General features: G+C 46.1%; 1 protein-coding gene across 6 annotated transcripts in view; it reads left to right on the forward strand.

The window, feature by feature from the left end:
* akap7 (A kinase (PRKA) anchor protein 7) overlaps positions 1 to 13964 on the forward strand; it is a 79242-nt gene that overhangs the window by 32970 nt on the left and 32308 nt on the right. For 3 of the 6 annotated variants that reach the window (XR_010961119.1, XM_067979621.1, XM_067979626.1), the window contains one exon: positions 13876 to 13931. Coding sequence is in view for 1 of the 6 variants with exons in the window: in XM_067979614.1 (XP_067835715.1) it covers positions 5266 to 5499; positions 13876 to 13931 (290 nt within the window). In the remaining 5 variants the exon portion in view is untranslated. Of the gene's footprint in view, positions 1 to 5256; positions 5500 to 7658; positions 8477 to 13875; positions 13932 to 13964 lie in introns of those variants that run through there. The other 3 variants (XR_010961112.1, XM_067979614.1, XR_010961121.1) reach the window with 3 other exon arrangements.

The following is a 13964-nucleotide window of genomic DNA, read 5'->3' on the forward strand; positions in this document are numbered from 1 at the left end:
GAACCTTTGTTGCACCGCCTCTAAGGCAAGTATATCCTTCCTTAGGTAAGGAGACCAAAACTGCACACAATACTCCAGGTGTGGCCTCACCAAAGCCCTGTACAATTGCAGCAAGACTTCCTTACTCTTGTACTCCAACTCCCTTGCAATAAAGGCCAACTTTGAAAAAGCTATCCAATTATTCCCACTGCCCCGTTTTCCCCATGGCCCTGCAATTTTTTCCTTTGGCTGATCTGTATCTCAACTCCATTTATCTGCCTTTGCTCCATATGGTAAAAGATCTCTTTTATTTCTTAACTCAATCCAGACTCTGTCTGAGCACCACCATCAATAAATACTTTCATTTCTATGGCTGTCAACATGCCCTTAATTAACAAGGTTATCACTGCACTATATTCGGTGGTTACCTTCTCTATATCTCCTGAAAATTATATAGCCTGGAATATTTAGTTCCCAATACTGCCCTGGCTGAAGTCAAATTCCCATCAAGGCCATAACATCAAAAGGCTGATATTCATCATCACAGCACTGGGATAAAGCTCAGTTCTCAAATGCTACACCATATCAGTCTCTGCCCCAACTACATTGCCCTGGAATTTCTCTCCCCAGTGGGAGTACCTTGGCCTGCACCTTCAATAGGCAAAGATAGAATCATAGAATGTTATAGTACAGAAGGAGGCCATTCGGCCCATCATGCCTGTGCTGGCTGTTTGGTAGAGCTATCCAATTAGTCCCACTCCCCTGCTCTTTCCCCATAGCCCTGTAAATTTTTTCCCTTCAAGTATTTATCCAATACCATTTTGAAAATTACTGTTGAATCTGCTTCCAAAACCCTTTCAAGCAGTGCATTCCAGGTGACAACTCACTGGGTAAAATCTTTTTCCCTCATGTCAACTCTGGTTCTACTGCCAATTACCTCAAATCTGTGTCCTTCGGTTACTAACCCTTCTTCCATTGGAAACATATTCTCCTTATTTAATCTTCTCTGCTCTAAGGAGAACAACTTCAGCTTCTCCATTCTCTCCACATAACTGAAGTCCTTCATCTCTGGTACCATTCTATTAAATCTCTCCTGCACACTCTCTAAGGCCTTGACATCCTCCCCAAAGTGTGGTGCCTAGAATTGAACACAATACTCCAGCATACTTCCCTCCAGTCTGAAAAATAACCGTTCACCACTACTCTCTACTTTCTGTCCCTTAGAAAATGTTATATCCATGCTACCACTGTCCCTTTAATCCCATGGGCGTTAATTTTACTAACAAGTCTATTATGTGGTACCTTATCAAATGCCTTTTGAAAGTCCATATACACAACATCAAACCTGCTACCCTCATCAACCCTCTCTGTTACTTCATCAAAGAACTCAATCAAGTTAGTTAAACACGATTTGCCTTTAACAAATCCATACTGACTTTCATTTATTGGCTCGTACTTTTCCAAGTGCCAATTAATTTTGTCCCAGATTATTGTCTGTAAAATTTTCCCCACCACTGACGCTAGGCTGACTGTCTTGTAATTGATGCATTTATCCCTCTCCCCTTGTTTGAACAGATATGTAACATTTGCAATCCTCCAGTTCTCTGGCACCACCCCATATCTAAGGAGGATTGGAAGACTGTGGCCAGAGCCTCTGCAATTTCTACCCTAAATTTCCCTCAGTAAACTAGGATGCATCCCGTCGGGACCAAGTGATTTTTCAGCTTTGAATACTACCAGCCTTTTAATTACCTCCTCTTTATTTATTTTTAACCTATCCAATATCGCTACTACCTCCTCCTTTACTGCTACATTGGCAGCATTCTCTTCTCTAGTGAAGACCAATGCAAAGTATTCTTTTGGTACTTCAGCCATAGTCTCTGCCTCCACAAGAAGATCTCCTTTTGGTCTGTAATTGGCCCCACCCTTCCTTTGACTACCCTTTTACTATTTATAGAAAAGACTTTTGGGTTCCCTTTTATGTTAGTCGCTAATCTATTCTCATATTCTCTCTTTGCCCTGTTATTCTCTTTTTTTAGATCTCCTTTTTACTTTTTGTATTCAGCCTGGTTCTCTATTGTATTATGAACCTTACACTACTCATAAGCCTCCTTTTTTTGTTCCATTTTAATCTCTATATGTGTAGTCACCCATGGAGCCCCAACTTTAGATGCCCTTTCTTTTCCCCTCGTGGGAATGTGCCTACTCCGTACCTGAACCATCTCCTCCTTGAACGCCTCCCATTGTTCAATTACTGTTTTGCCCACCAATTTTTGATTCCAATCCACCTGGGACAAATCCCTTTTTAGCTCACTGAAATTAGCCCTCCTCCAGTTAAGTATTTTTACGCTTGATTGTTCCTGATCCTTTTCCATAACACTTCTAAGCCTGATGATATTATGATCACTGTTCCCCAAATGTTCCCCCACTGAAACATGCTCCATTTGCCCCACTTCATTCCCAAGAACTGGATCCAGCACTGCTTCCTTCCTCGTTGGGCTGGAAACAAAGTGATCAAGAAAGTTCTCTTGTACACATTTCAGGAATTCCTCCCCCTCTTTGCCCTTTAAGCTGTTACTGTCCCAGTCTATATTGGGATAATTGAAGTCCCCCATTATTACCATGCCATAGTTTTTGTATCTTTCTGTAATTTGTCTGCAAATTTGCTCCTCTATCTCCTTCCTGCTATTTGCTGTGCTATATTATACACCCAGTAACGTAACAGCTCTTCTATTGTTCCTTAATTCTAACAAAATAGATTCTGTCTTTGACCCCCTCAACTACAGCATTCCTTTTCAGTGCTATAATAGTTTTGTTGATCAATACTGCCACCCACCCTCCTTTCTTTCCTACCCTATCTTTCCTGAATGCCTTGTAGCCAGGAATATTAAATACCCAATCTTCTTTAAGCCAGGTCTCTGTGATTGCCACTATATCATAGTCCCATGTGGCCTGCAGCTCACCAACCTTATTTACCATGCTATGTGCATTTATATGCATGCACTCCAAACCCATCATAGACTGTATTGCATTAGCCCCCTGCTTGATCTCTCCTATTTCTGAACTATTCTTTACTCTCGTACTATTTGTCTCTCCCAGTCCTCTGTGCACCATGTTTCTCCTCTCTATTTTTTCATTCTGGTGCCCAACCTCTTGCCAAATTAGTCTAAACCCTCCCAAACAGCACTAGTTAACCTCCCTGCGAGGACATTGGACCCAGCTCTGTTGAGGTGCAACCGATCCATCTTGAACAGGTCCCTCCTGCCCAGAACTGGTCCCAATGCCCCAGGAATCTGAAGCCCTCCCTCCTGCACCATTTCTCCAGCCACACGTTAACCTGTCTTATCGTACTATTCCTATACTCTCTAATGCGTGGCACTGGGAGTAATTCAGAGATTACTACTTTTGAGGTCCTGCTTTTTAACTTCCTCCCTAGCTCCTGAAACTCTGACTGCGGGATCTCAACCCTTTTCCTTCCTATATCATTGATTCCAACGTGGACCATGACTTCTGGCTGTTGCCCTTCCCTCCTCAAAATGATCTGCACCCTCTCCCTGATGTCCTTTACCCTGGCACCAGAGAGGCAACACACCATGCGGGACTCACATGGGCGGTTGCAGAAATGCCTATCTGTCCCCCGACAATTGAATCCCCTATAACCACTGCATTCCTACACTTCGCTGTGCCCCCCTTTGCAGTCCTTTGCCCCATGGTGCCATGCTTTGGACTGCACTCCTTCGAGATGTCATCACCCTCACTGGTATTCAATACTAAAAACTGGTTAGTGAGCAACACACTCCCGGAGGATTCTTGCACTGCTTGCCTGCCGGATGGCCACCCATTTACTGTCCTGAGCTCTCTGTGGCTGTGGCTGTGGGCTGTCACAGCTCTGTGACAGCTGTGGCTGTCCGGCTGCTCTGAAGCTCTGAGCTCAAGCTCGAGCAGCCAGAGGCACTTCCTGCACACTTGGTCACCCAGGACACCTGAGATATCTGGAGTTCCCATGTGGCACGGGAATTGCAGGCAACAGGTTTCAGCTGTCCTACCCTTCTATTTAGAGTCTATTTATATTGTATATATATGCCCCTTACGTTATTTATATGTCTTATCTTGGTACCCATTTGACTCCTATTTATTATTTCTTTATTTAATATTTATGTATACCAGATTCTTATTTAATACAATTTCAGATTCCTTTTGTGTTAGTATCCTCTACTTAGTTTATTTTATCCCCTTGGATACTTATCCTAAATGCTTATTTGTTTATTAATTCGCAATACTTTATTTCTAGAACTAATAGAATCACTAGCGGTCTCGTGTTTCTATGGAAATGAGGCAGGAGGAGACATTCCCTCCTCCCTAGCTCCCTCCTCGTCAATCCATGGGATATTCAAATGCATACACACCCAAGAAAAGTTGTCAGTGAGGCTCGCACCAGGACTCCCCTCAGACCAGAGGATCTGAGGGGGGTATGGAAGCAACCTAAAGAGGACGGGAGCAATGAAGAAGTTGTTTTTATTCTTCATCTAGCAAGATCTTCAGGCCTTGGGACCTCTGGCTCCTGTTCTCCAGTCGTCTGATTGCACACCTCTTTTAGATTTTCTTTTCTGTGCTTATTAAACTGAGGGAGATAGAGAGGTGATGGGGGTGGTGGGGTGGTGTGGTGGGGTGAGGGGACGGGGAGAGAGTGACTGGGGTCAGAGAGAAAGTTCCTTTCGCAATTTAATGTTAGTTTACTTGTCAATTGTTTTGAATTTTGAAGCCAGCTAGTTACCTTAAGTGTCAGCCATGGCTCAGCTGGCAGCACTCTCGCCTCTGAGTCAGAAGGTCACGTTCAAGTCCTATTCCAGAGACTTGAGTACAAACTTTAGGCTGATACTCCAGTATTGAGGGAGCACTGCATTGTTGGGGGTGCTGTCTTTCAGATGAGACGTTAAACCGAGGCCCTGTCTGCCCTCTCGGGTGGATGCAAAAGATCCCCCTGCACTATTTCGAAGAAGACCAGGGGAGTTCTGCCTGGTGTCCTGGCCAATGTTTATCCCTCAACCAACATCACTAAAAACAGAGTATCTGGTCATTATCACATTGTTGTTTGTGGGTGCTTGCTGTGTGCAAATTGGCTGCTGCGTTTCCTACGTTACACTATAAAGTGACTACACTGCAAAAAAAAATCCTTCATTGGCTGTAAACCACTTTGGGACATCCTGAGGTCGTGAAAAGCACTATATAAATCCAAGCCTTTCTTTCTTACCTTACCTATATTTTGTTGACATTTAGAAAAGATCAATGCTCGTGGTTTACACTTGTGAAGCAGAGATTCTAATTTCTAACACCTATGAGGCAGAGGAGAAGAAATTGGTTTCAGCCGGTTCCTGGCATGAAGTGGGCACATCAGATTCGGCCTCATGCCTCATCTCTATATTACTGGTGAACTGTGAACACCAATTGGACATCCCGATGCAATTCACCGGTCGAAGTCTTCCCAAAGTCAGCCGGTTCGCGTGCGGAACCTGTCCGCAGGTACGTACTGGGAAAGGAAAGAGGCAAATAGTTGGGATGTGGGCTGGCAGTGGCCAGCAATATCGCTGTGGGGCCTGGAGGAGCACCTCTGCTCTTCCTGGCTCCTCATTGCAGTAAGTAAAAAATCAAAAACTTACCTTACCATCGGTGGCCTCCAGTAGTCCCTTTAAGGACCACTGATTAGGCCACAGTAGAGCCAGTAATTCTGGACAGAGCATGCGTGGTGCATACTCCGCCTAATTTCTACTAAATTTAGCAGTGATTAGCATATTTAAGTGGCCTACTGCCTGTTTTAAGCTGGCGCCCAGGGCACTCAGAAATCGTTGGCTGCCAAAGGAGGAGATTGCGGGGGCTCTAACACATATATTCAGAACCTCTCTGGCCACAGGGGATGTGCCAGAGGACTGGAGAACCGCTAATGTAGTACCATTATTCAAGAAGGGGAGTAGGGAAATACCGGGGAACTACAGGCCAGTGAGCCTAACATCAGTGGTAGGAAAATTATTGGAAAAAATTCTGAAGGACAAAATTAGTCTCCACTTGGAGAAGCAAGGATTAATCAGGGATAGTCAACATGGCTTTGTCAAGGGAAGATCATGTCTGACTAATTTGATTGAATTTTTTGAGGGGGTGACTAGGCGTGTGGATGAGGGTAACGCAGTGGATGTGGTATACATGGATTTCAGTAAGGCCTTCGATAAAGTCCCCCACAGGAGACTGGTCAAGAAGGTACGAGCCCATGGAATCCAGGGTGCCTTGGCACTTTGGATACAAAACTGGCTTAGTGGCAGAAGGCAGAGGGTGATGGTCGAAGGTTGTTTTTGTGACTGGAAGCCTGTGGCCAGTGGGGTACCACAGGGATCGGTGCTGGGTCCCTTGCTGTTTGTGGTCTACATTAATGACTTGGATATGAATGTAAAAGGTATGATCAGTAAGTTCGCTGATGATACAAAAATTGGTAGGGTGGTAAATAGCGAGGAGGATAGCCTCAGTCTGCAGGACGATCTAGATGGGTTGGTCAGATGGGCAGAACAGTGGCAAATGGAATTTAACCCGGAAAAGTGCGAGGTGATGCACTTTGGAGGGACTAACAAGGCAAGGGAATACACAATGAATGGGAGGACCCTAGGCAAGACAGAGGGTCAGAGGGATCTTGGTGTGCAAGTTCACAGATCCCTGAAGGCGGCGGAACAGGTAGATAAGGTGGTAAAGAAGGCATATGGGATACTTGCCTTTATTAGCCGAGGCATAGAATATAAGAGCAAGGAGGTTATGATGGAGCTGTATAAAACACTGGTTAGGCCACAGCTGGAGCACTGTGTGCAGTTCTGGTCGCCACACTACAGGAAGGATGTGATCGCTTTGGAGAGAGTGCAGAGGAGATTCACCAGGATGTTACCAGGGCTGGAGCGCTTCAGCTATGAAGAGAGACTGGGAAGATTGGGTTTGTTTTCCTTGGAGCAGAGGAGGCTGAGGGGGGACATGATTGAGGTGTACAAAATTATGAGGGGCACAGATAGGATGGATACTAAGGAGCTTTTTCCCTTCGTTGAGGGTTCTATAACAAGGGGACATAGATTCAAGGTGAAAGGCGGGAGGTTTAGAGGGGATTTGAGAAAGAACTTTTTCACCCAGAGGGTGGTTGGAGTCTGGAACTCACTGCCTGAAAGGGTTGTGGAGGCAGGAACCCTCACAACATTCAAGAAGCATTTGGATGAGCACTTGAAATGCCATAGCATACAAGGCTACGGACCAAATGCTGGAATATGGGATTAGAGTAGACAGGGCTTGATGGCCGGCGTGGACACGATGGGCCGAAGGGCCTCTATCCGTGCTGTATAACTCTATGACTCTATGACTCTAAAGTCATCAGAGACAAGTAAGGGAGTGACCATATTCTCCAACCTACCATTTGCAGTGTCATGGGAGAAAAATTAGCAGCAATTAATTATTAATATTCTTTGTCAAATTATCTTCTGTTACAGTAAATGCACAAGTTTTAAAATATATAATGAATTTTTAACAGATCAAATCCTAAAAGCTATCAGTAAATTTCCTTCAATGGCTAAATATTACCTGTTAATGTCTGTAAAATAATTGACTTATAATAAGCACGGACAGCTTTTTTTATGATAAATGGAAGTATGATCATTTTTGAATAAAATACAGTTAGTTTTTAACAATGTATCACTTTTGTTCGCTGAACAGACAATGGAACAAAACAAAAGAACAGGGATGTTCTTATCGACTGCACAAGTGCGCACCCTGGCGGACATTTACAATTCTACTCCAAGCCACTGGTCAAAACAACAGGCATACTTTGTTGTAGTTCCAGTTTTTGCCATAGCAATGAATACAATAAGTCATACATTTAAAAATGTTGACAAGCATTACAATGGCAACATTTGTTTCTGCTGTCCAGACAAGGTACTGTGTATATCCGGTGTGCGGATATACACAGTGTGCTGAGAGTTCGGTAAGTGTGGGAGTTTAAGGGTTAATCTCTTTAAATCTAGTGCATATTGCTTCAACTGTTTAAGGTCAATTTAAAAGTTTAAATTTCTAAGTTTCTGTCAGGCTTCAGCAGAGAGCTGCTGTAGCAAGTTAATTGGTTAGCTGGATTCAACTGGTACTTGAAGGTGGGGCAGGCCTGACTCATCTGAGTCTCAACTGTAGAAATACAGGGGCCTGTCAGTGCGGGCTGCACGGTGTGCGGACAACACAGTGTGCTGAGAGTTCGGTGAGTGTGGGAGTTTGGTGAAGTGGGGGAAGGAGGTGCTGCTTTGCCTTGCTTTTCCAAACTTTTCCTGCAGAGCGGTAGTGGACCTGAGAGTAGAAGACTGAGATTGTGGAATAAAAGCAGCAGCAGACCTGCACCAAGAGACAACTACTGTGCGACATCACAGGGACTTAACTCCTGGACCTAAGATAAATAAGAAGCAAAAAGTAATCCAAGTGGGACGTCACCAAGGAAGAGGTAAGTGATTGGCTGGTGAGTATTTTCCTGCTGAATTTGTCTAAGGTTAGAGTTTGTGGATTCTCGGGTCTCTGTTGTGTAGTGGGGGACTGCTGTTCAGCAAGGGCCCTTGAGTATACCTTTTTAATTGAAGTGAAATTGGTGGGATTCATTTAATTTGAATTAATTAGTTAAAGGGTAAGTCATGTCAGGACAGCCCAGCCCCGTGTTATGCTCTTCCTGCTCTATGTGGGAAATCAGGGACCCTTCCGGTGTCCCTGACGACCATGTGTGCGGGAAATGTATCCAGCTGCAGCTACTGACAAACCGCATTGCGGCACTGGAGCTGCGGATGGATTCATTATGGAGCATTCGCGATGCTGAGAACGTCGTGGATAGCACGTTTAGTGAGATGGTCACACCGCAGGTAAAGGTTGTACAGGCAGGAAGTAATTGGGTGACCACCAGGCAGAGTAAGAGGAGCAGGCAGGCAGTGCAGGGGTCCCCTGTGGCCGTCCCCCTCTCAAACAAATATACCGCTTTGGATATTGTTGAGGGGGGTGACTTATCAGGGGAAGGCAGCAGCAGCCAACTTCCTGGCACCAGGGGTAGCTCTGCTGCACAGGCTGGGAGGAAAAAGAGTGGAAGAGCTATAGTGGTAGGGGATTCTATCGTAAGGGGAACAAACAGGCGTTTCTGTGGCCGTAAACGTGACTCCAGGATGGTTTGTTGCCTCCCTGGTGCCAGGGTCATGGATGTCACTGAGCGGCTTCAGGGCATTCTCAAGGGGGAGGGTGAGCAGGCAGAGGTCGTGGTCCACATTGGGACCAACGACATAGGTAGGAAGGGAGATGAGGTCCTGCATCAAGAATTTAGGGAGCTAGGTAGCAGATTAAAGAGCAGGACCTCAAAGGTTGTAATCTCTGGATTACTCCCAGTGCCACGGGCTAGTGAGTATAGAAATAGGAGGATAGAACAGATGAATGCGTGGCTAAAGAGTTGGTGCAGGAGGGAGGGTTTCAGTTTCCTGGATCACTGGGCCTGCTTCTGGGGAAGGTGGGACTTGTACAAGTCGGACGGGTTGCACCTGAACCAGAGCGGGACAAATATCCTTGCGGGGAGGTTTGCTAGCACTGTTGGGGGGGGTTTAAACTAACTTGGCAGGGGGATGGGATACAGAGTGGAGCTACAATAGGGGGTGATGTGCAGCCAAATATAGAGAAAAAAACAAGTCAGCTTGGAAGACAGGGCAAATATGTGAGGGCAAGGCTGGATGGCATCTATTTTAATGCAAGGAGTCTTGCGAATAAGGTGGATGAACTGAAGGTGTTGATAAACACATGGGAGTATGATATTGTTGCTGTCACAGAGACATGGTTGAGGGAGGGGCAAGACTGGCAGCTCAATATTCCGGGGTACAGAATCTTCAGGCGAGACAGAGGGGGAGGTATAAGAGGAGGGGGGGTCGCAATATTAATTAAAGAATCAATTACTGCCATAAGGAGGGATGATATATTAGCAGGTTCCTCTAATGAGGCCATATGGGTGGAGCTTAAAAACAAAAAGGGGGCAAGCACTTTGATGGGAGTGTACTATAGGCCCCCAAACAGTCAGGGGGAGATAGAGGAACAGATATGTAGGCAAATCTCAGAAAATTGTGCAAATAATAGGGTAATAATAGTGGGGGATTTCAACTTCCCCAATATTAACTGGGATACTCAGAGTGTAAAAGGCTTAGAGGGTACAAAATTCTTAACGTGCATCCAGGAGAGCTTTTTGAGCCAGCATGTAGAAAGTCCTACAAGAGAGGGGGCGGTACTGGACCTAATTCTAGGGAATGTGGCCGGCCAAGTGGAAGAAGTGCTAGGAGGTGAGCACTTTGGTGACAGTGACCATAATTTGGTGAGATTTAAGGTGGTCATGGAAAAGGATAGGGAGGGGCCGGAAATAAAGGTTCTAAATTGGGGGAAGGCCGATTTTAATAGGATAAGGCAGGATCTGGCCAAAATGGACTGGGATCAGCTGCTTGTAGGAAAATCCGCATCGGAGCAATGGGAGTCTTTCAGAAGGGAGATTGAGACCATACAATGGCAACATGTTCCCGTAAAGGTCAAGGGTGGTTCCAAGAACTCCAGGGAACCTTGGATGTCAGGGGATATACGAGAATGGATTAGGAAAAAAGGAGGGCTTTTGGCAGATACAAAAGGCTAAAGACGGAGGAAGCCCTAGAGGAGTACAAAAAGTGCAGGGGGATACTTAAAAAAGAAATTAGGAGATCAAGGAGGGGCCATGAAATAACACTGGCGAGCAAAATAAAGGAAAATCCTAAGATGTTTTATAAGTATATTAAGGGTAAGAGGATGACTAGGGAAAAAATAGGGCCCATTAGGGACAAAAATGGCAATCTGTGTGTGGAGCCGGCAGATGTAGGAGGGGTTCTAAATGAATTTTTTGCATCTGTTTTCACTATGGAGAAGGACGACGTAGACATAGAAATACGACAGGGGGACTGTGATATACTCGAACATATTAACATCGAGCGGGAGGAGGTATTGGCGGTTTTAGCAGGCCTAAAAATGGATAAATCCCCAGGCCCGGACGAAATGTATCCCAGGCTACTGTGTGAGGCAAAGGAGGAGATTGCGGGGGCTCTAACACATATATTCAGAACCTCTCTGGCCACAGGGGATGTGCCAGAGGACTGGAGAACCGCTAATGTAGTACCACTATTCAAGAAGGGGAGTAGGGAAATACCGGGGAACTACAGGCCAGTGAGCCTAACATCAGTGGCAGGAAAATTATTGGAAAAAACTCTGAAGGACAAAATTAGTCTCCACTTGGAGAAGCAAGGATTAATCAGGGATAGTCAACATGGCTTTGTCAAGGGAAGATCATGTCTGACTAATTTGATTGAATTTTTTGAGGGGGTGACGCAGTGGATGTGGTATACATGGATTTCAGTAAGGCCTTCGATAAAGTCCCGCACAGGAGACTGGTCAAGAAGTTACGAGCCCATGGAATCCAGGGTGCCTTGGCACTTTGGATACAAAACTGGCTTAGTGGCAGAAGGCAGAGGGTGATGGTCGAAGGTTGTTTTTGTGACTGGAAGCCTGTGGCCAGTGGGGTACCACAGGGATCGGTGCTGGGTCCCTTGCTGTTTGTGGTCTACATTAATGACTTGGATATGAATGTAAAAGGTATGATCAGTAAGTTCGCTGATGATACAAAAATTGGTAGGGTGGTAAATAGCGAGGAGGATAGCCTCAGTCTGCAGGACGATCTAGATGGGTTGGTCAGATGGGCGGAACAGTGGCAAATGGAATTTAACCCGGAAAAGTGCGAGGTGATGCACTTTGGAGGGACTAACAAGGCAAGGGAATACACAATGAATGGGAGGACCCTAGGCAAGACAGAGGGTCAGAGGGATCTTGGTGTGCAAGTTCACAGATCCCTGAAGGCGGCGGAACAGGTAGATAAGGTGGTAAAGAAGGCATATGGGATACTTGCCTTTATTAGCCGAGGCATAGAATACAAGAGCAAGGAGGTTATGATGGAGCTGTATAAAACACTGGTTAGGCCACAGCTGGAGTACTGTGTGCAGTTCTGGTCGCCACACTACAGGAAGGATGTGATCGCCTTGGAGAGGGTGCAGAGGAGATTCACCAGGATGTTACCAGGGCTGGAGCGCTTCAGCTATGAAGAGAGACTGGGAAGATTGGGTTTGTTTTCCTTGGAGCAGAGGAGGCTGAGGGGGGACATGATTGAGGTGTACAAAATTATGAGGGGCACAGATAGGATGGATACTAAGGAGCTTTTTCCCTTCGTTGAGGGTTCTATAACAAGGGGACATAGATTCAAGGTGAAAGGCGGGAGGTTTAGAGGGGATTTGAGAAAGAACTTTTTCACCCAGAGGGTGGTTGGAGTCTGGAACTCACTGCCTGAAAGGGTTGTGGAGGCAGGAACCCTCACAACATTCAAGAAGCATTTGGATGAGCACTTGAAATGCCATAGCTTACAAGGCTACGGACCAAATGCTGGAATATGGGATTAGAGTAGACAGGGCTTGATGGCCGACGCGGACACGATGGGCCGAAGGGCCTCTATCCGTGCTGTATAACTCTATGACTCTATGACCAAAGAGATCTATAATTTATGCCATTTACAGTTCAATGTGTGTCCAAAACTAGTGTTTCTGGTTATTGACTACAAGTGTAATTTAGCATGGTTAAATGGGAATGTGGGTCATGAAACTGGATGCTGAAGTCCATGGATTCAGTGCTCATCACACTGCATTTTATAATAAAGAAATTCTCTTTTCTGCTGCCGCACTGCAAAACAGCACAAGCATCACTGATGATGTCAGCATACCAGATTTCACCTCTTTCTTGCCAGCTTCTCCCCCACAGCACAGCATGCTCATATAAAACAAGCAAATGACTGTATGGCTGCTTGGCCTGTAGAAATAGGCTTCTTAAAGCGTGGTTGGAGTTTTCAATAATAACAGAAAATGCTGGAAATGTGCAGCAGGTCAGTCAACTTGTGTGGAATAAAGATAAGCTATGACGTTTTGGTGTGGCGCATTCATCATATGGACGCACACCTAAAACGTTATTATCTAACTTTTCTCCACAGATGCTTATTGACCTATTGGGCTCAATTTTGAAATGGTGGCAGGTTCGCTGGGGGTGGGGGAGGGGCGGTGGGGGTGGTGAAGGTGCGCGTGGCAAACCCGAGTAAACAAACCTTACCGATTCCGATGCAATCGCATCGTGATTGATGGTGATTAACGTGCTGATAGACAGGCTGGCTGCCGTCAGGAGCTGCAATGCGAGGGGGCGGGAGAGAGAGAGAGAGACGTCATCCGGCGCTGGAACGGAAGATCGGAGGGAGGGGGAGAGGGGAAGATCGGTGGGGGGGGTTGAGAGGGGAAGATCGGGGGTTGAGAGGGGAAGATCGGGGGTTGAGAGGGGAAGATCGGGGGTTGAGAGGGGAAGATCGGGGGTTGAGAGGGGAAGATCGGGGGTTGAGAGGGGAAGATCGGGGGTTGAGAGGGGAAGATCGGGGGTTGAGAGGGGAAGATCGGGGGTTGAGAGGGGAAGATCGGGGGGAGAGGGGAAGATCGGGGGTTGAGAGGGGAAGATCAGGGGGAGGGGGAAAATCAGGGGAGAGGGGAAGATCGGGGGGTGAAGAGGAGGAGATTGAGGGGACATCAGGGGGGTGAAGAGGGGGAGATCGGGAGGACATCGGGGGGGTGAAGAGGGGGAGATCGGAGGGATGGCGGGGGGAGTGGTGAAGAGAGGGAGATCGGAGAGGGAGATATCGGACATCGGAGCAGGGTGGAAAGATAGGTTGATTTTGTGTTTTAACTTTGTGCAATGGTTTATTCTTTAATTTATTTTGTTTCTTTTTGCCTGATCCAGCCCTTCTCACTTGGTTTCACCAGGCATGAATCAGAAGCTGTGGGAAAGCCACACAGGTAAGTTAAAAATCCTTCTAACTACCAGCAATG

This window comes from Heptranchias perlo, chromosome 3 (assembly GCF_035084215.1).
Source record: "Heptranchias perlo isolate sHepPer1 chromosome 3, sHepPer1.hap1, whole genome shotgun sequence".
NCBI lineage: Eukaryota > Metazoa > Chordata > Chondrichthyes > Hexanchiformes > Hexanchidae > Heptranchias > Heptranchias perlo.